Raw genomic sequence first — 26,126 nt, 5'->3', positions numbered from 1 at the left:
TTTTTTTTTTTTAAATTAATAAACTTTTACACTTCTAAGAATAAATTTTAAAATCTAATAATTTTAAACCTTGTTTTTTTTCTGCCTTGGGAATTGAGAAGCAAACTTGTTTACATGTAAACTTGCCCTTAGGCTATCAAAAGGTGTAGCCATTCAAGTGTAAATGGACACATTGTTTAAAGATTGCTGCTGGTTGGAATTGGATTACCTGTTCTGGGTGGGAAGGGCTTGTCTTCCCCTTTCTCCATTAAAATTAAGGTGTTAGCTTTAAAACCTCTTTTTGGCAAGAGACCTTAAACTTTCAGAACTTTAAATTTTTCAGATAGTAAATCAGTTACTTAGCATTTTCTCAAATCAATAATATCTCCACATGCCCAAGGATACACTTCACACAAAAGACATTTCCAAATAGATCAACCAACCTCATCCAGGCCCCACACAAGGCACTCACAGATCAACACCCCAGCGCTATACTAACTCAACACATCCAGATCTAAGCCTTCATCACTTGATTCAGCAGACACTCAAGTTCCCCCAAAAGTTTCCAGCCATGTCTGAGAGGCAGCCTTGGGGCGGAGGCAGGCAAGGAGCGAGCTATTACGGGCCTGGATGCTCCGGGCCTGGCCTCTGTTGCTCTGGTCCATTCCACAACCAGCTGCTCCAGGTCTGGCCACTGCTGCTCCCGGCCTGGCTGCTGCTGCTCCGGGCCTGGCCGCTTCCGACCTGGCTGCTCCAGGCTTGGTTGCTGCTGCTCTGGGCCTGGCTGCTCCCGACCCGGCTGCTCTGGACCCGACTGCTCCAGGCCCGGCCGCTCCCGGCCTGGCTGCTGCTGCTCCGGGCCTGGCCGCACCCGACCCGGCTGCTCCAGGCCTGGCCGCTCCCGACCTGGCTGCTCCAAGCATGGTTGCTGCTGCTCTGGGCCTGGCTGCTCCCGACCCGGCTGCTCTGGGCCCGGCCACTCCGGGCCTGGGTGCTCCTGGACTGGCCACCCTGGGCTTGGCCACCTCCGCCTCAAGCCTGGCTGCCACTGCCCCAGGTCTGGCTGCTCCAGGCATACCTATTTAAAAAAATATATATTTTAAATTGATTTTTAGAGCAGGAGGAAAGAGGGAGGGACAATGGGAAGGGGGAAAGGTAAAGAAAAAGAGATAAAAGGAGAAAGAGAAAGAAATGTTGATGTGAGAGTGACATATCAATCGACTGTCTCCTGCACAACCCCTAGCTGGGATAGAGCCCACAACCCGGACATGTGCCCTGACCAGGAATCAAACCGACAACCTTTCAGTGCACAGGACAACAAACAGCCACACTGGCCAACGTACAACATACCTATTTTTTAATGTTGTGAGGTTTAAACAAGTTAAGTTCACCTCTTAACTATATCTCAATTTCATTACCAGACTGTTATGTCTCTCCTTATCCCTGTTAGGTCTGATCAAATAATTGAGTGGACACTTCCTCCCCTGGGAACTGACCTTTAGACCACTTCACAACTGACATTCCCTTTTGCTTAGACCACATTTCACTTGCTAAGACCACATTCCATTTGCTAAGACTATTATCTTTCCCTTCAGGTCCTCCCCAGAGAATTCTCCGCCCAGAAAAAGCCCACCTAGAGAGTCCTTTAAAATATGATTCCTTCTCTCTGGGTGCTGGTGCCATTTGGGGCTCAGCCTATCTGGTTTTCCAGATGACCTAATAAATTCATAATTCTTTACCCCTTTTGGCCTCAGGTGTTCCTCCAGCAACCATAACAGTCCCTAGCAAGTATATGAGACATTCCATTTTATCCTCTAGCTTATTATCTTTAACTCCCTCTCCCTCCAAACTTCATTACTTTTCCTTGTTTTATTTCTAGGAAGACTGATCCTTTAGGAATTAATTCATAGGTGGCTAATGAGAAACAAATTATGACCACTGGGAAAAGAAACCATAGGCTGTTGGTTCTTTGAAGTTACAATACAACACCCCCTCTCTGATTCAGGTTGTTATTCAATATTTAAGAGAAGTCTATGTGAGTGGGTAGTCCTGTCATTCCAGAAGTTCCCTTGTGTGTGTGTGTATGGGTGCATTTTTCAGTGAGTCTTTCTGTGGAAACCTGCTGTGGGAAGGTAATTTATTTGATTTCAGAAGCCTGTTTGATACCCAGGGGTAAGTTGATTTTTATTTTTAAGGCTATTTTATTAGTCTCTTTTTAAATAAACTGATTTTCTTGACTTTTGACTTGTTTATTGTTTGGAAGCCACTTGATCTAAAGTGAAATTAAAGATAATCATCTCTCTTAAATTCTCATTTTTTTACTTTATTTTTGTTTTATTTCTCTAACACTTACTCTTTGCTTATAATATTTTTAATCCCAGTTGTATACCATTGTCTACAGAGTGGACCTTACTAGAATGCCCTTTTTCCTTTCTGTATTGAAAAATTTTTATTTTTTAAAAATATATTTTATTGATTTTATACAGAGAGGAAGAGAGAGGGATAGAGAGTTAGAAACATCGATGAGAGAGAATCATCAATCAGCTGCCTCCCGCACACCCCCTACTGGGGATGTGCCCGCAACCAAGGTACATGCCCTTGACCGGAATCGAACCCAGGACCCTTCAGTCCCCAAGCCAAAGTTCTATCCACTGAGCCAAACCGGTCTCGGCTGTATTGAAAAATTTTGAAATTTTAAATTAAACTTACTGGGGTAACTGGTTAATAACATTATATAATTTTCAGCTGTACAAGATTATAACTCAACATCTATCTAAATTTTATGTATTGTCCTACACTAATTCAGGTTTAATTTCCAAACAAAACTTACCCTGATTACTTTAACACAGTGCTTCCCAAACTTCTCTCATGATGAGAATCACCTGGTGGAGTTGTTAAAACACAGATTTCTGAATCCCAACTAAGAAGTGCTAAACTAGAATTTTTGGGAACATATAGGTAAAATTGTATACTTAACTAGTGCTCTAAGACAGATTTTATATACAGAGCACTAAGTTAGGTATGCAATTTTACCTATATGTTCTCAAAAATTCTAGTTTAGCACTTCTAAGTTGGGATTCAGGAATCTGTGTTTTAACAACTCCACCAGGTGATTCTCATCATGAGAGAAGGTTGGGAAACACTGCTCTAACATATCCTGAATTACAGAGCCATCTGTGTCCCAGGCACTTTGTGAGAATTAGTGGACCTCTGGGACAATCTTTGTTCCATAGTCTTTTTGGGTGGTGGTGGTGAACCCAATTAAAGGCAATAAAAGGAGTATTTAACAAAATAGTACATTTTTTCAAATACTTATTTATTGAATGAAAATGAAAATGTAGGAATTTCATCAGTAAAATGGGGCTAATGGTGGTACTCACATCATGTGAGTTCCTGGTTTGATTCCTGGTCAGGGCACATGTCTGGTTCGTGGTTTTAAAAGATTAAAGGAGCTCATCCACCTTTAACAGAATACCTGGCACAGAGCAGGTATTTTATTAACATTTGATTTAACTGTCAAATGTTATTCTTAACTAATAATTAGGTGACAATAGAATAACTATTAAATATTTGTTTAGCACTTTAAATTATTCTTTTTTTTTTTACATTATAATCTCAATGTCCACTTTTTATTGATCATCACATCATTGTCTTAACCTGTATTCCTTTCCCTTCACTGAGGGCCATCTAGTGTCAAAATGCATGCATTCTCAGAGAAGATCTGGGAAGATGAAACAATCGATTTGGTCTCAAAGAAAAAGGTAATGAAGATGAGATAATGGTCACTGGGGTTTACGTATGGTCAAGAAGTAATGACCAGGCCTCCAACCGTACAACATGAGAAGCTGACTATTGGATTTGCAGAAATGTATGGTGCTTAGCTGCAGATTTCTAGCTTTGAAATATTACAGGAGGAATCTGATATTAGGACTAGAGAATTTTAGCCCTGAAGAGGACTATAAAGACCACTTGGTTGTTTTTTTTTGTTTTGTTTTGTTTTTAAATATATTTTATTGATTTTTTACAGAGAGGAAAACAGAGAGATAGAGAGTTAGAAACATCGATGAGAGAGAATCATCGATCAGCAGCCTCTTGCACCCCCCCCACTGGGGATGTGCCCGCAACCAAGGCACACGCCCTTGACCGGAATCGAACCTGGGACCCTTCAGTCCACAGTCCGACGCTCTATCCATTGAGCCAAACCGGTTTTGGCAAGACCACTTGGTTTAATTCCTCAGTTTTACCTATGAGAAAAATTGAGGGGAAGTGACTTCTACAAGTTAAGAGAGCAAGTAATTATCAAAGTTAATCCAGGTCTTCTGACTCCCCACTCCTTCACACCTATTTCCCAAGTACAGAGTATCTGGCAGCCTCGTGCATGTTTTTCTACTTTCTAGTAGTTTCATGCACCATTGTGAAACACCAGCTCGGTGCTGACCCAGAAGCAGCTGATTTCCTGTATGTCTCTGGCCCTGGAAGTGGGTCTGGGGGCTGCTTTCAAGAACAATGGCTATGAGCCTTTTCTCACCTACACATCTGTCGGGGCAGGGAAGAGTAGGCGGCCAACATGTGAGCAACCTGCATCAAGGAAAAGGAAAAAAATATGTCTGCTAAATTCAGTGAAGTACATTATGAACCATGCAAGAGAATGGCTGCACTGCAGCATGGCTTCCCACAGCTGCTTAAGAATCTAAGACCAGCCGAAGCCGGTTTGGCTCAGTGGTAGAGCGTCGGTCTGCGGACTGAAAGGTCCCGGGTTCGATTCCGGTCAAGGGCATGTACCTTGGTTGCTGGCACATCTCCGGTGGGGGATGTGCAGGAGACAGCTGGTCGATGTTTCTCTCTCATCGACGTTTCTAGCTCTCTATCTCTCTCCCTTCCTCTCTGTAAAATATCAATAAATTAAAAAAAAAAAGAATCTAAGACCAAAGGTGGGCTCAGCACCAATAAGCAGAGGCCTACAAAGGTCTACTATTGTTGGAAGAGGTATAGGAAACTTTCTCCTGCCTAAGAATTGTCACAGATACAAGTTAGAGTTTGGCTGCTGTGGAGAGAAAGGAAGTCCATGCTCACAGGGCCTGCTTAAGACTAAGTCTGGATCAGCACAAGAGAGACCCTACTTCCCTCTACCTATTCCTACCACAAGACTAGCACCAAATAAAAGTAATTTCAGTTTACACCTGGAGGAGGGGCAAGAGCAAGGAGAAAGACCCCACTCTGACAAGGCATTAAGGAATAGTTTAAAGCTGAGGTAATAGTAGGAACACTGAGAAAAAAAACCGGTGTGCTAAGGCTTCACTTCATTGTTGGAGAAATTTACAGCCTGTGGTATGTCAACATTAACCAGAAAACTCAAACCCAGCTCAGCTCCTGACTAATACTTACTAATAGCATGACAGAAGATTGTGCCCATTACCAAGCATAAAGATTATTTACTTCAGTCTCTGTTCTAATAATATCAAGCATTCAGTCAAAAATTGCAAGGCACAAAAAACAAGCGGAAGGAAAAAAGCTAGCTTATTATCAAGAGATAAGGCAATCAACAGAGCAGAGCCAGACCCAGGAATTACTCAGATGCTGGAATTACCAGATAGGGGTTTAAAATAACCATGATTAATATGTTAAAGGTGGATAACATTCATGAACAAATGAGGAATTTTAGAAGAGATGCAAACTAAACATAGATTCAAGTGGAAATTCTAGAAATTAAAAACAAAACACACACACATAACATCAAAGGTCAACAGGTTCATCATCAGTCTGAAGAGAACTGAGAAAAGAATCAGTGACCCAGAATGTAGGCCAACAGAAATTATCCAAACTGAAATACATAAAGGGTGGGGGGAATAAAAAGATATCAGAACATCATGTCTAAAATCTATCTCCATCCACCCATTCATAGAGAGAGAGAGAGAGAGAGAGAGAGAGAGAGAGAGAGAGAGAGAGAGATTGAAAGAGATACTAAGTCCAAAATCTCCAGGGTAGGCTGTACTAGAATCCGGGACCCTTCAGTCTGCAGGTCGACGCTCTGTCCACTGAGTCAATCCAACTAGGGTCCCCAAGTACATTTAAAGAATATATATATTTTATTGGTTTTTTACAGAGAGGAAGAGAGAGGGTTAGAGAGCTAGAAACATTGATGAGAAACATCGATCCGCTGCCTCTTGCACACCCCCCAGTGGGGATGTGCCCGCAACCAAGGTACATGCCCTTGACTGGAATCGAACCTAGGACCTTTCAGTCCGCAGGCCGACGCTCTATCCACTGAGCCAAACTGGTTTCGGCCCCAAGTACGTTTTTAATGGGTGTGGAAATAGGACCAGAAAGGGAGGTAACTTGCCCAAGATCTCTCAAATGGGGAGTGGTATAAGGTGTAGATCAAGAGGTTGCAGCCTTAGTCTCTGAGTGCTGTCACCTCTTAATCTTCTGGTCTTCCCTCTGTGCTTTGTCCTGGCAGAGAAGGGGTCTGCCAGGCTAGAGCAAGGTTGGTGACAGGTGGCTTGTGTTTGGCATGCAATTATGGCCCATTCCTGTTTAGAGTTTGGCAGTTTGAGGACCCCATTTCTTTGTCTGACACCACCTCTCTGCCCCTTCAGTCATTTCTTTGACTGTCAGTGACTGTCAGGGTTGGAGGTGGCAGTGTGGGGCCTTGAAAGGAGTCTGTTCTAGGAGTTGGAAGACCTATCACCATTAAGCTGTGTGACCTTGTCCTCGCTGGGCCTCAGTTTTCTTTCCTGTAAAATGTGTTAAATCAGGTTGTCTTTAATAAAGGTCCCTGCTGATGCTACTGAGTTTTTATTTAAACCACTGAACCACAAATAAAGGATTCCAGCTGTGGTAGAGTAATTAGGCTTAGCAGATGGGCAAGATGAGAGGGAAGGAGATACTCTTGCCCATAGGATTATCTTTTCCCCACCCACTTCCTTGTGCTTCCCTGGTGTTTTCAGAACATAAATGACAACCCTTGTTTTTTTGCATGTGCTTTCTTTTATTCTGTGTTCCCATTTTAGACCTATAATCTCCTTGTATCTCGATGAACTTGTGTAAGACAGCCATGGTGCAGATTTCACGTTTCAGTGTGTGGTTTTCTCTCTGCTGTGGTGAACTTGATGGGGCAGCTGGTCCCTGGGAAGGGCTGTGTGTGTGTGTGTGTCAGAGATTTATTGTGCTGGGCTCCAGTTTCCTTTCTCAATCCCTAGTTCTGATTTTGCTGTTTTTCACTTAAAACCAAAAATTATGAAGGAGGCTGGTTCTTGCCCTCTGAGTTTTGGAGATTTGTGGTGTAGTTGAGGGGATAGGGGCCCCTCTCTTTCTGTGTCCTTTGCTTGAGACATTCACCCTGGAACAGCAGAAATAAGCCGTGTTGAACATCATCAACTCCCTGTGCCAGAGGAAGCAATACTGAATATTGTTGAATTGTTGAGTGATTTCTTTATAATAAGTACTGAAAGCCATTTTGATTTCAGAATTTTCCTTTCACCTTCAGAAAACTTGTCTTTCACTCTATGAAACAGTTTTTGAAGACTTCTAGAGGGTTTTAAGAATTATTAAGGAAAGCAGTATTTCTGGATCCTGCTATTGCTTCCTTGGTTCCTGCTCCTTATCCTCCAACCTACCCCCACCTATCCTAACATTGGTGTAGAAATGTGTTAAAACTCCAGTGTTTCTTCCCATTAGTTTTCTGTTTGATGCTCTGCTGCTGATGTCAGCATAGAGTTGTTCCTCTATTTTATAGGATTCCAGATTACTAATGACTTGTTTATCTGGCAGCACTATCCCACCCCTGGCCATTACAATACAGTCTTTGCGTGTCTCTCCCGTGCTTCACCTTCTGAAAGCACAAAGCAGGAGTCAGCTCCTTATTGGAAGGATAGGTGGTTAGACAGTTCAGCATAGGAGGTAGGAGAGGGAGGAAGGTGGCACAATGCCCAGATTTAGTTTTCTTTTCCTGAAGGTGCGAGAATTACTTATTTCTACAGAGAATTGGATAAATGAACCGTCAGCCTTCTCCCCCCTCCCCCCTCACACACCTTCTTTTAAAACTGCATGGGTGATGTTCCACAGTGGGACAAAGGTATAATGACCACTGTAATGAGAAGGTATCTTAAGATTGACAAAACAAGCAGGCAACTCCATAGAATGTGACAGAATTTATGATAGGGTAATTTACTTACAGGAAGCTTGGGTCAGAGTGCAGATTATTCTCCCCTAACAGACCCTAGTTACAATACTTTTTTTTTTGGGGGGGGGCAGTTTTATAACTTCATTGGATAATCGGCAGTTAGTTCTCATCCACATTAACTGTCTGTAGGTTTTTGAAAGTAATGACAGGCACGTAGGTGACCAATGTATAGAGCGTGTTTGGTGAATCTTCATCTTCATTACAATTTCTCGATAAACGTACCCAGATACGATATGGGACATTCCTTATTCCTTTGGCCCAGACAGCTTTGTTCAGTGCAGTATCAATCCTCATGTCTGGAGTTCCCATCTCTTCGTGGCAAATTTCAGGGTCTCCTTGAGTGCCTGAAGGGCATACTTCTTCAAGCCCACGCAGTGGATGCACTTGTGGGTGTTGATGGTATGCTCCCTGGTCACCACCTCGTTGATGGTGGAGCAGCCCTTCTTCTAGCCACCCTTCTTTGCAGGAGCCATCGTGCCGAGCAAGGTGGAAAGAAAGAGCTACAATAGTTTTTTGATAGCATAACTCTGATGATTGACAAGACAAAGGGACAAAGAATGTGGTAATACCAGGGGCCATCCCTCCTGGTGGGGTTATGATAGATGATTGTTTATAATTGACTGGAGGCCTGATGCGCAAAAATTTGTGCAAGAGTAGTCCTTTCTTCCTCTGGCAGGCACCCGGGACCTGGGCTGGCTTCCCTTTGGCCCCGGCTTGCTCAGGAAGGACTTCCAGAATGACACCCAGAAGACATCTGGTCTAATTAGCATCATATTACCCTTTTATTAGAAGATACTATTGTCAGTTTTGATATTTATCCCAGGTGTCATGCTGTAACTGGGCAAACAATGAGTCTGTGCTGCCAATTAAGCAGAGAGAGGGTTGAATAATATCTGAGCGTTTATTCCAATATTCCCGGCAGCATGGGAAAGCAGCAGGTTATCCACAAAAATCTGCTCTGCAGCCCACCATAAGTCAGCTGCTTATATAGGCATAAGTACAAAGGAAAATGCACAAAAGGACAGTTTACAGATATGCAAAAGGTTAGAGGTCTTCAAAGGGCTTAGTGATATGCAAGGGCTGGAGTTACAAGGGTAAAGAGCCAAAAGGAGTGCCACATAGGCAATTAACAGGTGAGCAGGCTGGAGATTTGCAAAGGCCTGCAGGTATGTAAAAAGGGCTGGGGATCTTCAAAGGGCTGGCAATTCTGGTTCTGTAATAAATCTTTGCTAATTTTTATTTTTATAATAGGCAGCTTCAAATGGGGAGAAAGGATTGCATCTCCAGGTCAGGTCCAGCCAGGGTGGAATGTGCCTTCTTTAATCAGAATAAAGCAATCATTAACAGCATGATTAATATTTCTTACAATACTAGCTGGTTCCCCAACATTCTATTTTTGCCCCATTTCAATGCCACTCTGGCTCTTACTAATGAAAATATTTATGGCTACATCTTAAGGAATACAGATAATCAATCTTTGACATGCTTTACTAAGGACAGTGAGGTTGGTCAAAGGTCACATGAAACAAAAATATGAAATTGAATCCAGGACACAGAGATGGAGTTAGTTTTGTTCACAACTACATCCATACAGGTGGAAATTCCTGTGGCCAGCGTTACTTGCAAGGCAGTGTTCGGATTGATGTGCAGGGGAAACAGGATTGCATCTGGAGCAATGGGTTCTTCATGTAGGGAAACCATCTTCATATCTAATTGAGCCTGTGTCACATGCCTACACTAGGAACTTACCTATGTTTGAAGTTGCCTCACTTGAAAGTATATTGACTATTTTGAAGACGTTATACAGCATCATGGTTAAGGTTAGAGATTCTTTCTGCCCAGGTTTGAATCCTGGCTCTGCCCCTTACTCTCTTTGTGATTTTGGACAAGTTACTTCACCTGCCTGTGCTTGAGTGTGCTATATGTTGTAATGTTAGGGCTGTGGATTAAATGCATGGATGCATATAAAACAGAAGAATACACAGCCCTCCTCCCCTCTCTCCCCCATATCCATTCAGTGGATGTGTGTTTGACAATACCTTTTGGAATTGCATTTCTTTTGGTTGAGGCCTCTGGGAAACTGTAACTGCAACTAAGTTTTAGGTGTGGTGTCAGCATTTGACACGTGTTTCTAGATGTTGTCATCAATGGGCTCCTTTGTGGAGAGACCTGAAAGAAAGGAAAGCAGAGGGTGTGCACAGTGCAGTCCAGTCACATTGTCCCAAATCCTACCTGAGGGCCTGGGGGCAACTGAGACTTGGTTGAGCCTTTTAGTAGGATGAGAATATTGATCAGCTGTCCTTGCCTGCTTGGGCTTCATAATAAAATACTATAGACTGGGTGGCTTAAACAACAAATTTATTTCCTTACAGTTCTGGAGGCTTGAATTCTAAGATAAGAGTGCCAATGTGTGCAAGAGTGTAAGGCCACCAATTCTGTCTGATTATGACTCCACTTAATAGCATATAACCTTATTTAATCTTAATTACCTCCTAAAAGTCCCATCTCTAAACATAGTTATATTCAGCGATTAGGGTTTCAACATATGAATTGGAGGAGGGACATAATTCAGTCATTAGCTTTCCTCTCCCCAGAGTTTCCCAATGAGGAAAATTGGTAAATTCAGCCTGTGTCCTCTTTGGCTCCATGTGCTGTTATTTGTAAGGCCGTGTTGGATCTTCCCGTACACTGGGGAGGCAGTAGGTCTCCATCTTCCTCCCTTCTTGAGGATTGGAATAGAGTGTGAATAAAGAAAGGAAATGATGCTTGCTTCTATCCTCCAAGCTCAGAAGTGGTGTGTCTCTGAGTGTGAGTGTGTGTGTGTGTGTGTGTGTGTGGGGGGGGGTGGGCACACAAACATTCTGGTGTGTGATGATGGCCTGTCTTGTCACCTATGATGTTTGTTTAGACTAGGACTGAAATAAAATGAAACAGTGGAAGCTCTCTTTACCACCCTCCTCACCACCCTTTTATCGAACTCCCAGGAGTAATGAACATTTTTCAGTTCTCTCTGTAAAACAGTGATGCCCACAGCATGCTGATTGCACAGCTAGCAGGCTGCTCTCTGCCTTGCCCACTCATTTCAGCACCCACTGGTTGAATTATATGCTTACCAAAAGTCAGTTTGTTCCCAAAGCCATTTGTACAGTGTTAGCTGATATTTATAATTAAGTAATATATTTAAATATTGGAAAAACTGATGAAATGTGGCTGCAAAGGAGATGGTTTTCTTTCTTTTTCTCCCTCCTGTGAACACTAGTTAAAAGCTATGGAAAGACTTAAGTTCAAGTCACTAAAAATATTACTACTCTCCAATTAGATGAGCATTAAGATTGGGAAAATCATAAAACTTGGAATTTTATTCTGATATTACTCTGGGTCTGCATTTTTATTCCATTTTAAAGAACCAGGAATTGGAAATGATAGACATTGTTCTGCTTCAGTGAGTAAGATGAGGTCAGACTTTTACTCAAAGAGAGGGCCTTGTCCTATGTTAAAAGATATGTGAATGGCCAGTACTGGTTTGGCTCAGTGGATAGAGCATCAGCCTGTGGACTGAAGGATCCCAGGTTTGATTCCCATCAAGAGCATGTACCTTGGTTGCAGGCACATCCCCAGTAGGTGGTGTGCAGGATGTAGCTGATCAATGTTTCTAACTCTCTATCCCTCTCCCTTCCTCTCTGTAAAAAATTAATAAAAAATATTTTTAAAAAAGATGTGTGAATAAATGTATATTTATATATATTATGCAAAAATAACAAATTTTAGGTATATCTTTTTATGATTTCTTGCTTTATTTTGATTAATCTGGTTTCTGACTTGATCCCATTGGAAAAGAGAATGTCTACTGTTTTGGTTAAGTTTAGAGCCTCTTTTTGATGATTTGGTTTGATTTCAGTTTAGTGATTTTAGGAAATAGATTTTACTTTGTACATGGTGTCAATTTAATACAACCAACACTAGTAGGGCTTTTGAAATTGGGCTTATGAAGCAAATTAAGATGGCTCATTCTGGAGTCACCTTCAGTTTAATAGTTTCCTTGGTTCCTCTTGCAGACTCACAGCATATTGAAAGAGACCTAATTCTCTTGTTTACAAATGAGGAAACTGAGGCCTTGTCAGTGGTAAATTGTGTAGGGTGGCAGAGTGAAGAGGGCAGAGGCACAGTGATGGAACCTTCCCCCCAACCTCTTCCATTGGGTGGACTTACTTCTCTGGTGACAGTATTGACCTGTGCTCTTCCCTTTGTGACAGGACCAACCTGGAGGCTTTGCAGAAGAAGCTGGAGGAGCTGGAGCTCGATGAGCAGCAGCGGAAGCGCCTTGAGGCTTTTCTTACCCAGAAGCAGAAGGTGGGGGAACTGAAGGATGATGACTTTGAGAAGATCAGTGAGCTGGGTGCTGGCAATGGTGGTGTGGTGTTCAAGGTCTCCCACCAGCCGTCCGGTCTGGTTATGGCCAGAAAGGTGAGGCTGCCTTTAAAAAAAGAAATGACTGAGTCAAGTTTGCTAGGTAAACATGTAATTGATTTTTCTCTTAGAAGACCTGAGGACCTGAAGACCTGGGCCCTGGGCCCTGAGGCAAGGGTAGAAGGAAGACTGACCTTTCACTCAGTACTTTTTGTGCTATTTGAATTATAGGTAAACCATGAATGATGTGTTAGTGTATCCCATCCCAAACTGGGAAATAATAGCAAGGGGTCCTTTGTGTTTGCTATTTATCAAGTGCAGGAGAAGCTGCTTTCACTTACCCAGTCCCAGTGATGTACAAAGCACTCACTTTAAGTTGTTTCTCCTTTCTTCAGCTCATTTCCTTTCAGTGTAGCATCTCTGCTCCCCACCATATGGCATGCAGCCTTCCCTTCCTGTCTACCTTGGGTCCTTCTCTTTCTGAACACAGCCCCTTGCTCCAGTGCAGTTGGCCCCTTTATGTTTTTAGCACGTGGTCCTTCCTGTCCATATATGTTTGCTTGTGCTATTCATCATTTCAAAAAGTCTGCATCTTCAAGGTCCACCTCTTGTTTAGCTTACACTAGCTGCTGCACCTCACTGATAACCACTGCTTCCATGTCCTCTGGCACTCCTTGTCTGTGGCTCTTTTTAGAAGTTCAGCCTTATTCGGAAACCATTTCATGTTTCTGTCTCCCTGGCTGAAACGGGACAAATTAGGGGGATGTAAGGTGGCACCTGAGGACTTGATTAAAGCTCACCCACATTGGGCTCCTGAGGTCAAAGAGGAATCTCTTGGGCAGCTTAGGTCACATACCCAGTTTCTCATTTCTTTCTACTTCTACAACCCGTGAGAATCAACCAAGTTCTCAAGGCCATTTTCCTTTCATCTCTTAGCTTCACAGGTCATTTTTGGGGAAACCTGTCCTTCAACTTTGTTCTTGGGAGGGTGAGTCCTTCTTTCTCAGTTTTGGCTCCTAGGAGCAGAGGCACAGCTGGCCCTCCCCTGGTTACAGGTCCTCAAGTGCTAACATCTGCCTTGATAGGTTGGTACTCTGCTTTGGTTGGGAGGAAACTTTTTTGTTAAAACTTGCCTGTTTCCTCTTATCCTACCTTGAAGAGCTTAAGCATTAAAGAAAGTTGCATCCACCCATTCATTCATTTGTATATTTTTAAACCCTCTCTTCCGCTCACCTTTCTTTCCCTAGCTAATTCACCTGGAGATCAAACCTGCAATCCGGAACCAGATAATAAGGGAGCTGCAGGTTCTACATGAGTGTAACTCCCCATACATTGTGGGCTTCTATGGTGCATTCTACAGCGATGGAGAGATCAGCATCTGCATGGAGCACATGGTATGTGACCACCCGTTGGCCTCTGAAGCCTGGGAGTTGGGTAGCTTTGGTCTAATATTTAGTCTGAGAGGTTCTGGGGTTATGAAGATGAGTGAAATAGTCCCTGCTCTCAGAGAGATTATAATCTGCTTTAATGGCAGCCTGAAGGGGTCTTTGGACATGTAGAGAGGTAATCCCACCTGATACACGACAGAGCATGTGAGAAGGCGTTTATGAGCTAATCAGATGTTTGTGTACTGCCAGTTTTTCTTACCACTAGCAGCCTGGACCTTTTTCTCTTCCCACTGACTAACAAAAACAATAATAGTGTTAGCAACACTAATGATAAACTAATTTTTATTGGGTATGCTATATCAAGCAGTACCCTAAGAAAATTAATATTTTATTACATTTTCACAACAATCTTATTGTGTGCATGTTACAAACGAGGAAACAAGCTCAGAGAAATGGAATAATTTACCTAAGGTCATGCAGCTAGTAAGTGCTACTGGTAGAATTTAAACCGATACAGTCTGACCTCAGGGCCTGTGCGTTGAGGAATCTACTGGAAAGTGATTGGAGCTCTGTTTCCTTCTTGCTGCTTAGAACTTCAAAGAGAGGCGGGTTTCATGGTTGCTATTTTCTTCTGTCCCCAGTAGTCAGGATGGCACAAGAGACTTCAACACAATAATCCAAATAGACAGTTTGTTTTGTTTTCCACTGTGTCTCTAAAGCCCAGAGTAGTCCTGGCACACAGCAGGGGCTCAGCAATTATTTGTTTACTGGTTGTCACTGTCTCATCATGACCCTTGGCCAAATTTCTTTATCTTTTTGATTCTCAGTTTTTTCATCTGTAAAATGGCCATTATTACCCCATACTAACATTCTGTGTTTCTATGGTTTTTGGCACTTACAGCCTGTAAAGGATTTACATTAGTTAATTAACATAGGTTCAGCCTCACAATTATTATCATGCCAGTTATGAGCAAGGTGCCACATGAGCTGAGAGGTAGAGACATTGAGAGTAGCATCTCTGCCTCTGGAGCTGCCCCACACTGATACTCCTCGCTGATGCTCACGTGAGGCGTGTCAGTGTGGACATGGGGCTTTTTGAGCACCAGGTATGTGTCATTTTATGCCTGCTGTTTTCTGATCCATCAGAAATTCTTTCCTCCAAATCTTCCACCCAGAATTCTCCCTTTAATAGGGACAACAGGAGGCTATTTGTGGAGTGAGCATGGTTGAACTTCAGGGTGCTTGCTTTAGAGGTTAGGATTAGGTTCAAGTATTGATAGGCAGTGGCCTATCCATTTATTCAGACCTTGCTGGAACTTCTTGTAATAGCTTTACATGGTCTCTCGCCATGTAGAGGACAATCTGTTCAATTTACCTTAAATTGACCTGCTTTGAGGCTTCCTCATTCTGGAATCTTTCATTTTAAAGCCCTTGGCCAGGGTCTGCCTTTCCTAGAGATAAGCTGTGTGGGCACTGCCCCGTCTGAATTCTGATACCCCAGGGGTAAATGAGTGCTCCTTTATCAAAATGGGAATGCTCTTGTCTTTGGGGAAGTAGATTTCTGCTCTGCAGGTAGCTGGGCAACCAGAGGACTGGGGACTCAGGGTTGATGGTTCTCATGCAATAGCAAAGCTTTTGTGCCCCTCCCCTCCAATAAATCATTTATCTCTTCTATAGAAAAGCTTCACAAAAGCACCATTGGCTTGGTTAATAATCAGCTTCTAAAAATAAGCACAGTTTCCGCAGCTTTAGTCAGTGAAGGCAAGTCCTTGGCAACAGTGAAGCAGAATTAAAAGGTTGTGAGGTGAGTTGCAGGCAATTCTGGGTAATCCTGACTGTGGTTAAATCTTGCTAATTCCATTGTTCACACTATAACTCTGCTTATAGCTCAGACGGAGGTGAAAGGCAGTATTTCCTTTTTATTAGAAATATTTACCACAACTCCCAGGGAAAGTGTAAAGCAAGACAGTTAGCTACCCTCTATGCTAGGTTGTAGAACCTGAGCACCACAGGGTTAGCTTTTTTACTTTGTTGTTTTTTCTTTCTTTTTTTTTTTTTTTTTTATTTCAGAAGGGAAGAGAGAGAGAGAGAGAGAGAGAGAGAGAGAGAGAGAGAGAGAGAGAGGGAAACATCAATGATGAGAGGGAATCATTGATTGGCTGCCTCCCGCAAGTCCCCTACTAGGGATTGAATCCGTAACCCAGGCATGTACCCTGACCGGAATTGAACCTGGGACCTTTCGGTCCACAGGCCGACACTCTATTCACTGAGCCAAACTGGCCAGGGCTAGCTTTTCTCCTTTTTTCAAGTCAGATTTTGACAGAGCTGTCTTGTGACTTTCTTTTAAGTCTTCCCTGAGAATTAGGCAGAGCCATTCAAACAGAGGATCTGAAACCACATTCAGTGGAAACAAAATAGAAATGGCTGGGAAACTTTCTGCACTGAAATTCCTCTTCCCATCAGTAAAGGAAATCTGTGGTGCCTGCTGACTTGGGAGTGGTTACTTGGGCTATTTGTGTTGTCTTGATTTGGACACCAGGAGCCTGTGGCATTACGAAGGCAGCCAGGCTCACAGAATGACTCCCACCTCGCCCTGAGTAGGGCTCTTCTAAGCATGTTTACCAGGGAGTTCTGTTTGGTCCTAGATTCGTAATTCCATTCTTGTATCTGTGTGGAGATTATGGCATGTTTGATGTTTTAGGTTGAATTTCACAATCTTCTATCATGCTCTTTGGTGGACTGACCCGATCCACTATTAGGTAGTTGTGCTAGGGAGTTCATTATGACTAGAAGTGAAATATATTCAGAGTGGTTAGTGTGCTTTTGAGAATCTACACCTGTACTATTTTCTTCCTTTTTTATCCTCACCCAAGGAGTGAAGATATTTTCCCCATGGATTTTTAGAGAGAGTGGAAGGGAGTGGGGAAAGAGATGCAGTTCTTTCCATCTTAAAATACTTTGGTGGGATTCCCATCCTTCTGCCTCCATAAAGCCAACTCTTGGTTCCTTGGTGGGGCTCTGTGATCTGGCCACAGCTGGCCATTTCCATCCTGATCCATCACTACATTTCTTTATGGATCCACAGTGAAATGAACCATTTGTCATTCTATGTAATTTAATACTTTTGTGCTTTTGGTTTTAATGAAATACATTGTTCTTTTCTCCCCTTGCTCCTCTCCTGTCCAGGTGTGAAAATCATATTCATTCTTTGAGTAAGATTTCAGCTCAAATACCATTTTTAAGTCAGAATTAAAAAATATATATATTATTGATATTTTACAGAGAGGAGGAAGGGAGAGAGATAGAGAGCTAGAAACGTCGATGAGAGAGAAACATCGACCAGCTGCCTCTTGCACACGCCCTACCGGGGATGTGCCCGCAACCAATGTGCATGCCCTTGACCGGAATCGAACCTGGGACCTTTCAGTCCACAGACCGACGCTCTACCACTGAGCCAAACCGGTTTCAGCAGAATTACTTTTCCCTTCTTCTGCACATCCACAATACTTTTCTATACATTTATTTTTTTTATATTTTATTAAGAGATGTATATTTTCCATGTTAGTTTGTAAAGTTATTGAGGGCAGAAACTAGGTTCTGCCATAGAACCTGACATAGCCCATAGCACTTGATAGGATTTGTGGAATGAATGTATTGATTTCTGACATTTTAAACATTTTTTTTTTTTAAATCAATCTTTATTATTCATATTATTACAAAGGTTCCTCATTTCTTCCCCCCTCCACCAGGTTCCCACCCCACCCTCTGCCCCCTCCCCATCCCCCATTGTCCTCATCCATAGGTGCACAGTTTATGTTCAGTCTCTTCCTCCTTCCCTTTCCCCGATAGTAAATCCCTTTTCAGATAGTAAATCTGTTACTTAGCATTTTCTCATATCAATAATACCTCCACATGCCCAATGATACACTTCACACAAAAGACATTTTCAAATAGGTCAACCAGCCTCATCCAGGCCCCACCCAAGGCACTCACAGATCAACACCCCAGCGCTATACTAACTCAACACATCCAGATCTAAGCCTTCATCACTTGATTCAGCAGACCCTCAAGTTCCCGCAAAAGTTTCCAGCCATGTCTGAGAGGCAGCCGTGGGCAGGTACAAGCGAGGAGCGAGCTGTTTCGGGCCTGGCTGCTCCGGGCCTGGCCTCTGTTGCTCTGGTTCGTTCCACAACCAGCTGCTCCGGGTCTGGTCACTGCCGCTCCCGACCTAGTTGCTCTGGACTTGGCTGTTGCTGCTACAGGCCTGGCCGCACCCGACCCGGCTGCTCTGGGCCCGGTTGCTCCGGTCCCGGCCACTCCGGGCCTGGCCGCTCCCAGCCTGTCAGCCGCTGCTCCGGGCCTGGCCACACCAGACCCGGCTGCTCCGGGCCTGGCCGCTCCCAGCCTGGCAGCTGCTGCTCCGGGCCTGGCCGCTCCTAGCATGGCAGCCGCTGCTCCGGGCCTGGCTGCACCCAACCCGGCTGCTCCGGGTCTGGCCGCTCCCAGCCTGGCAGCCGCTGCTCCAGGCCTGGCCGCACCAGACCCGGCTGCTCCGGGCCTGGCCGCTCCCAGCCTGGCAGTCGCTGCTCCTGGCCTGGCCGCACCAGACCCGGCTGCTCCGGGCCTGGCCGCTCCCAGCCTGGCAGCCGCTGCTCCGGGCCTGGCCGCACCAGACCCGGCTGCTCCGGGCCTGGCCGCTCCCAGCCTGGCAGCCGCTTCTCCAGGCCTGGCCACTCCCAGCCTGGCAGCCACTGCTCCGGGCCTGGCCGTACCAGACCCGGCTGCTCCGGGCCTGGCCGCTCCCAGCCTGGCAGCCGCTGCTCCGGGCCTGGCCGCTCCCAGCCTGGCAGCCACTGCTCCTGGCCTGGCCGCACCAGACCCGGCTGCTCCGGGCCTGGCCGCTCCCAGCCTGGCAGCTGCTGCTCCGGGCCTGGTCTCTCCCAGCCTGGCAGCCACTGCTCCGGGCCTGGCCGCACCAGACCCGGCTGCTCCGGGCCTGGCCGCTCCCAGCCTGGCAGCCGCTGCTCCGGGCCTGGCCGCTCCCAGCCTGGCAGCTGTTGCTCTGGGCCTGGCCGCACCAGACCCGGCTGCTCTGGGCCTGGCCGCTCCCAGCCTACCAGCCGCTGCTCCGGGCCTGGCCGCACCAGACCCGGCTGCTCCGGGCCTGGCCGCTCCCAGCCTGGCAGCCGCTGCTCCGGGCCTGGCCGCACCAGACCCGGCTGCTCCGGGCCTGGCCGCTCCCAGCCTGGCAGCCGCTGCTCCGGGCCTGGCCGCACCAGACCCGGCTGCTCCGGGCCTGGCCGCTCCCAGCCTGGCAGCCGCTGCTCCGGGCCTGGCCGCACCAGACCCGGCTGCTCCGGGCCTGGCCGCTCCCAGCCTGGCAGCCGCTGCTCCGGGCCTGGCCGCACCAGACCCGGCTGCTCCGGGCCTGGCCGCTCCAAGCCTGGCAGCCGCTTCTCCAGGCCTGGCCACTCCCAGCCTAGCAGCCACTGCTCCGGGCCTGGCCACACCCAGCCTGGCAGCCGCTGCTCCTGGCCTGGCCGCTCCCAGCCTGGCAGCCACTGCTCCTGGCCTGGCCGCACCAGACCCGGCTGCTCCGGGCCTGGCCGCTCCCAGCCTGGCAGCTGCTGCTCCGGGCCTGGTCTCTCCCAGCCTGGCAGCCGCTGCTCCTGGCCTGGCCGCTCCCAGCCTGGCAGCCGCTGCTCCGGGCCTGGCCGCTCCCAGCCTGGCAGCCACTGCTCCTGGCCTGGCCGCACCAGACCCGGCTGCTCCGGGCCTGGCCGCTCCCAGCCTGGCAGCTGCTGCTCCGGGCCTGGTCTCTCCCAGCCTGGCAGCCGCTGCTCCTGGCCTGGCCGCACCAGACCCGGCTGCTCCGGGCCTGGCCGCTCCCAGCCTGGCAGCCACTGCTCCGGGCCTGGCCGCACCAGACCCGGCTGCTCCGGGCCTGGCCGCTCCCAGCCTGGCAGCTGTTGCTCTGGGCCTGGCCGCACCAGACCCGGCTGCTCTGGGCCTGGCCGCTCCCAGCCTGGCAGCCGCTGCTCCGGGCCTGGCCGCACCAGACCCGGCTGCTCCGGGCCTGGCTGCTCCCAGCCTGGCAGCTGCTGCTCCGGGCCTGGCCACACCAGACCCAGCTGCTCCGGGCCTGGCCGCTCCCAGCCTGGCAGCCGCTGCTCCGGGCCTGGCCGCTCCCAGCCTGGATGCTCCGTGCTTGGCTACTGCTGTTCTGGGCCTGGCTGCTCCCAACCCGGCTGCTCTGGGCCCGGCTTCTCCGGGCCCAGCCACTCCGTGTCTGGGTGTTCCTGGACTGGCCACCCTGGGCTTGGCCGCCTCTGCCTCAGGCCTGGCTGCCACTGCCCCAGGTCTGGCTGCTCCAGTGCTGGCCGTTGATGCTCTTGTTCTGGCTGCTGCTGTTCTGGGGCCTGGCCACTGCTGCTCCGGGCCCAGCTGCCACTGCCTTGTGCCTGGCCACTCTAGGCCTGGTCGCCGCTGTTCCAACATTCTGTCCCTTTTATCTCTTTTTTTTTTTCTCTTTTTTTTTTTAAAAAAAACAAACACATTTATGTTGCAATGTTGGCTGGTGCGTTGAGTTCTGACTTAGTCTTTGATTTTTCAAGATCCTCTTTGTATTCTTTCTTAAGTAATTTTACTATCATTTGCTCTCACTTGATTTCTTCACATTGAGAACTTCTTTGGTTTCTTCCTCCTTGTCCTGGGAGCTCAGCAGGTTGGCCTGTGGCACCCCTTTGTTCTCCGCGGGCTCCCGCGCTGCTCCATCCTGTTGCCGGGGTCGGCGCCGCCCAGGAAGCAGCCCCCGTCCTTGGCTCCGTTGCCCGCGCTCAGCAGTCGAAGGCTCAGGGGCACCCCCCCAACTCCCCACTGGGGGCCCCGTCGCCCGGCTCCTTGCTGGCGCGCGGCTGGCCGGTGTCCGGCAGGGGCTCCTGCTCCTCGTCGCGTTCCTCCAGTCTGGAGCTTTCTTTCTCCCTCCCACTAGGGGAGTCCAGGATCAGAGTCAACAGACTGTCCTCTGTGCGCAGTGTGCGCGACTCCGGGGGCTCGGCCTTTCGCCGTGTTCCCAGGACTCCACCTCACAGCTCCGTCTCCCCCTGCCCGAGCCTGGGTCCCCAGGGACTGGCCCAGACCTGGAGTTCGGGGAGGTCTGGACTGAGGCTCAGAGCTGCCGCCGGAGGCTTTGTTTCTTCCGGCTAGGGTAATCCAGCATCAGAGTCAACATTCAGTCCTCTGCGCGCCATGTGCGCGCGACTCCGGGGGCCCCGCCTTTCGCCGTCCCCCGGGATTGTCTCCCCCTGCCGGAGCCTGGGTCCCCAGGGTCTGGCCCATAACTTGGGGCTCAGCGCTGCCGGTTCGGGGGTTCAACCCAGGCTGGGGGGTTCTATTTCCTTCCTGCTAGGGAACGCCAGGCAGCACCCAGCCCTCTCCTCCTCTCCGGCTGTGACCTCTCCGCGCGCGTACGTGCGAGCGCGCAGCATGTCTCCGTACCTTAGGCTTTTTTTCAGCTCCTCTGATTTTCCTTCTGGTTTTCTCCCTCCTTCCTATTGTAGAGTTTTCAGTCAGTCGACCACCTATAGCTCTGGGCAATGTCCACTCTACATTTTAGTTGTATTCCCTTGAAATTGTTGTGAGCTGCTGCGGCTAGGTGTATACCCGAGCAGCCATCTTGGGTCCTCCCATTTTAAACATTTTCATTAATTATGATTTGTTAGGATAACACCAAATACAAGTTGTAACTTATATGATGGTGATAAAATGACTAACATTGAGCACTTACTGTGTGCTAGACATTTTTGTTCATGCTTTCTATGATTAGCTTCTTTAATACTTATAATAGCTCTATGATTATTATAATAGCCTTATAATTATGATTACCCCATTTGATAAATTGCTTAACTTGGTGGTCAAAGTCTCCTAGATAGTAAGCAGCAGAGTTGGGATTCAGATTTAGACAATTTGCCTTTAGAGATTGCACTATAGTGTCAGTACAGTGCAAACCAAGTCATTTTTTTTTTTTTGACTACTGAATTAGTAATTTAACAATTACTCACAGATCTGAGTAGCTTTATTTGATAACCCCAATGTTTTGCATTCATATAATATTTGATATCTGGAACAAACCAAAGGGTATCTTTCTAGGAAGATTTGCCATGTATATGATTCATTTTCCTGATGAAGTTTAACACTTGAATGAATAGTCAGAAATATTACCACTAAATGTGTTGGTATTCTTTTTCTTAGGATGGGGGTTCCTTGGATCAAGTCCTGAAGAAAGCTGGAAGAATTCCTGAACAAATTTTAGGAAAAGTTAGCATTGCTGTGAGTATATTGTGAACTATTTCTTCCAAGTCCCCTCATTGATAAATTAATGACTTGGTAGGAAATAGACAAGGGAGGAAGCTAGGAAGTCAACAAGGTAAAGTTTGTAAGAAAATGGGGTTTACTCATTGGAATATTCCCTATGCAGTTCTCTCTTTCAAATTAAATTAGAAAAGTGACTCTTGTGATAAAAATCTGTATCTTGGAAAATACGATAAGGTATCCAAAAGAATTCTCATTTGTGGCATCAGAAAGCCTCTTTTTCATTGTCGATTTAGAAAGAAATGAATTTAAATAAAGTGATTTTTAAAAATAAATATATTTTTGCCAAAACCGGTTTGGCTCAGTGGATAGAGCATCGGTCTGGGGACTGAAAGGTCCCAGGTTTGATTCGGTCAAGGGCATGTACATTGATTGCGGGCACATCCCTGGTAGGGGGTGTGCAGGAGGCAGCTGGTCGATGTTTCTCTCTTATCTTCGTTTCTAGCTCTCTATCCCTCTCCCTTCCTCTCTGTGGAAAATCAATAAAATATATTTTAAAAATAAAAATAAAAATATATATTTTTTATTGATTTTAGAGAGGAAGGGAGAGGGAGGGAGAGACAGAAACATCAGTGATGAGAGAGAATCATTGATCAACTGCTTTCTGCATGTCCCCCACTGGGGATTGAACCCACAACTTAGTTGTGTGCCCTGACCAGAATGGAACTGTGACCTTCTGGTTCATAGGTGGATGCTTAACCACTGAACAACACTGGCTGGGCCAAGTAAAGTGGTTTTTAATGTTTAAACTTGCAATAATCAATTTTACTTAAAAATAATACTCTATATGCCATGTAAAAAGATAGTTTCTTGATAAGGCAGGTTGAAAAAAATGAAAGAATAAAAAATAAGAGGAGGCAAGTTTGAGATGTTAGATAAAATATTTTCTCGGTCATTTTAAAATCGAGATATTGAGTATTTTCTAAACACCACAATTTCCTATTTTTTCACATTCTCTTTTCTCTAGGTAATAAAAGGCCTGACATACCTGAGGGAGAAACACAAGATTATGCATAGAGGTAAGAACTTACTTGCTAGTTGTTATTTTTAAAATTTTAGCTGAAATCTAAAAGTTGTTGCATCCTCTTTTGTGTTTTGATGTGGTAAAGGCCATTTAATAATATTTTTAATTTTTATTACAAGTCTTTGGCTCTTTAGCTTGATTGCTGGGACAGCCAGTTTCACACTCTCCTTGGTCTGTTGTACATCTGTTACCTGAAGCTGTAACGGCATACAGGGCAGCATGCTCATCACAGAGACTCTGCTAGAATTTAGTTACCCAGCCCCCAGTGTCATTGACTGCCTGCTGGATTAGATTGTGTATAGGCCCAAAGCCACGACTAGGTCTGAGTTTGACTGCAATGAGATTGTGGTTTTAATTACATTTCAAAACACTTAGATTCTAAAGACACTGATGACTATATGTTATTGAGGATGTGGAGTAGTTGGAAATCTCAGATACTGCTGGGTAGGAATGTAAAATGGTACAGTTATGTTGGAAAACAGCTTATCAGTTTCATAAATGTTAAGCATGTACCTACTATACATTCGGCTATCTCATTCCCAGGATTTACCCTAAAGAAGTGAAAGTAGTTTAGCTGGTGTGGCTCAGTGGTTGAGCATTGACCTATGATCCAAGAGGTCACGGTTTGATTCCCAGTCAGGGCACATGCCTCGATTTCAGGCTTGTGCCCTGGGAGGTGTGCAGGAGGCAGGTGATCAATGATTCTCTCTCATCATTTCTATCTCTTCTTCTCCCTTCCTCCCTCTGAAATCAATAAAAATTTATTTTAAAACAAACAAACAAAAGTGTATGTTCAATCAAGGACTTGTACATGAATATTCATATTAGTTTTATTTGTAAAAGCCAAAAACTAGAAACAACCCAAATGTTTATCAGTGGTTGAATAGATAAATGAATTGTGTTATATCCATAAAGAGGATACTACTTAGCAATAAAAAGAATAAACCATTGGTACATGAAACAATATGGATGAATCTTAAAAGAATGATGCCTAGTGAAAGAGACAAAAAACATATACTATGTGACATCCCTTGAGGGGTCCCAGATTGGAGAGTTTCCCAGATTGAAAGCTGGGCTGATTGATACCCTCCCATCTACCCCACCGACCGCCACACAAATTTTGTGCACTGGGCTTCTAGTTTGAAATAATGCCTACAAAGTACTTCAAGTAGTGCTTGACACATAGTAGACACTTAATAAACATTAGCTGCTGTTTAACAGATGAATTGGTATAGCTTTTTATGATTACCAGCAACAGAAACCAGCCTATCTTGGTTTAAGCTTCTCAAAACTTATTCATTGGAACGATCTTGGGAAAGCTCAGAGAAACCTTTGAAAAGCTGAACCGTAGACTTTGGTAGGACAGGGACCAGGGCTACAGGTTGGGAAGGTGGGTCACTCAAACAGAACAGCAGCTGCCCCCAGTCCACACCTACTGCTGGGCCTCCTAGGTGTGTGTGTGGGGGGGGGGGGGGGGAGGGGAATGTGGGCTCAGGCACCTCCCAGAGGGGTCAGGGGTCAGCGCCTGTGAAGCATGCACTCCCAACAATCACACAGATATCAAGGGAACCACCCCTCCTGTTGAGTGTTGGAGGCAGTTTGCACCCTATTACCTAATCTAGCATGCAGAGACAACACTCAGGATTTTAAATTATTAGGTTGAAAGTGATTTCTTTAGTGTGCCCTGCTCTAAGTAAAACTAATGTACAAAAATAACTTACAGCATAAGTTGCTCCAGGGGCAATTCTTTACTTTTTTTAAAAAAACATTCAGTACAGCCAAAACCGGTTTGGCTCAGTGGATAGAGCGTCGGCCTGCGGACTGAAACGTCCCGGGTTCGATTCCGGTCAAGGGCACGTACCTTGGTTGCGGGCACATTCCCCAGTGGGGGGTGAGCAAGAGGCAGCTGATCAATGTATCACTCTCATTGACGTTTCTAACTCTCTATCCCTCTCAATTCCTCTCTGTAAAAATTAATAAAATATATTTTTTAAAAAATAAAGCATTCAGTACAGGATCTTTCAACTGTAAATTTTCAAAGAATCTTCACAAAGGCAAGCAAATCACAATTTGACTAGAACATTTATTTTTAGGAATGTGTTAGTGATACAAAAGTAGGCATGCCTTTACTTACAGATTACTTTTTAAGTGAGAAGAGGTAAATAATGTTATTTGGGGGGAAGACCAACTGTTTTAGGTACTATATATTGTATATATTTATATAGTGTTTTATATATTTTTTCAATTAGGTGAGTGTGTCTTAGGCCTAATGAGGATTACCACCTTGGGTGTGCTCATGCTAATTTTCCTACCTTTCAAATGTCTTTATGCTTGGATGAGAATTTGAAAAAAGAGCCCTCGCCCTCCCATCATACAGATGAGTGCTTGACCACTGATTGGCTCTGACTGGAGTGCCTGCCACTCATGGGCCAATCATTGTGTCAGGGGACTAGAGTAGTTTGGCTGGCTGTCCTAGGTTATAAACCCACCTCATTGGCCGAATAGATGGAGCCTAGTTGACATTCTAACTGAAACACTTGCTGTTGGGGAGGGGCATAACTCAAATGAAAAAGAGGACTTCTCCTACTAGAAGATGGGGAGGAGGAATGGATGCTGAAAACAGGCAAATTTGAAAAAAAGTTTTCCACTATAAATACTATTAAGCATTGGGTCAGGAAGACAGAAAACTACTTAACATAAATCAAAACAATATTGAGCCTTTTAGGCAAGAGTGGACAAACTGTCAGCCTGCAGGCCAAATGTGGCCCGCTGCCTA

The 26,126-nt window shown here is 45.7% G+C and overlaps 1 protein-coding gene and 1 pseudogene across 2 annotated transcripts in view; one reads left to right on the top strand and one right to left on the bottom strand.

The window, feature by feature from the left end:
- The window catches only part of MAP2K1 (mitogen-activated protein kinase kinase 1), an 82,002-nt gene that overhangs the window by 30,357 nt on the left and 25,519 nt on the right, over nt 1–26,126 (top strand). Inside the window, exons 2-5 of the mRNA XM_084887775.1 lie at nt 12,415–12,625; nt 13,816–13,962; nt 22,207–22,284; nt 23,294–23,345. Of these exons, the coding sequence (XP_084743901.1) occupies nt 12,415–12,625; nt 13,816–13,962; nt 22,207–22,284; nt 23,294–23,345 (488 nt within the window). The remainder of the gene's footprint in view (nt 1–12,414; nt 12,626–13,815; nt 13,963–22,206; nt 22,285–23,293; nt 23,346–26,126) is intronic.
- LOC311624730 (large ribosomal subunit protein eL31-like) lies at nt 8,261–8,634 on the bottom strand (annotated as a pseudogene). The gene has a single exon. The product of its transcript is annotated as a large ribosomal subunit protein eL31-like (transcript).

Source organism: Pipistrellus hanaki, assembly GCF_964339955.1.
Source record: "Pipistrellus hanaki genome assembly, chromosome: 1".
Taxonomy (NCBI): domain Eukaryota; kingdom Metazoa; phylum Chordata; class Mammalia; order Chiroptera; family Vespertilionidae; genus Pipistrellus; species Pipistrellus hanaki.
This window is presented reverse-complemented; position numbering and strand designations above follow the sequence as displayed.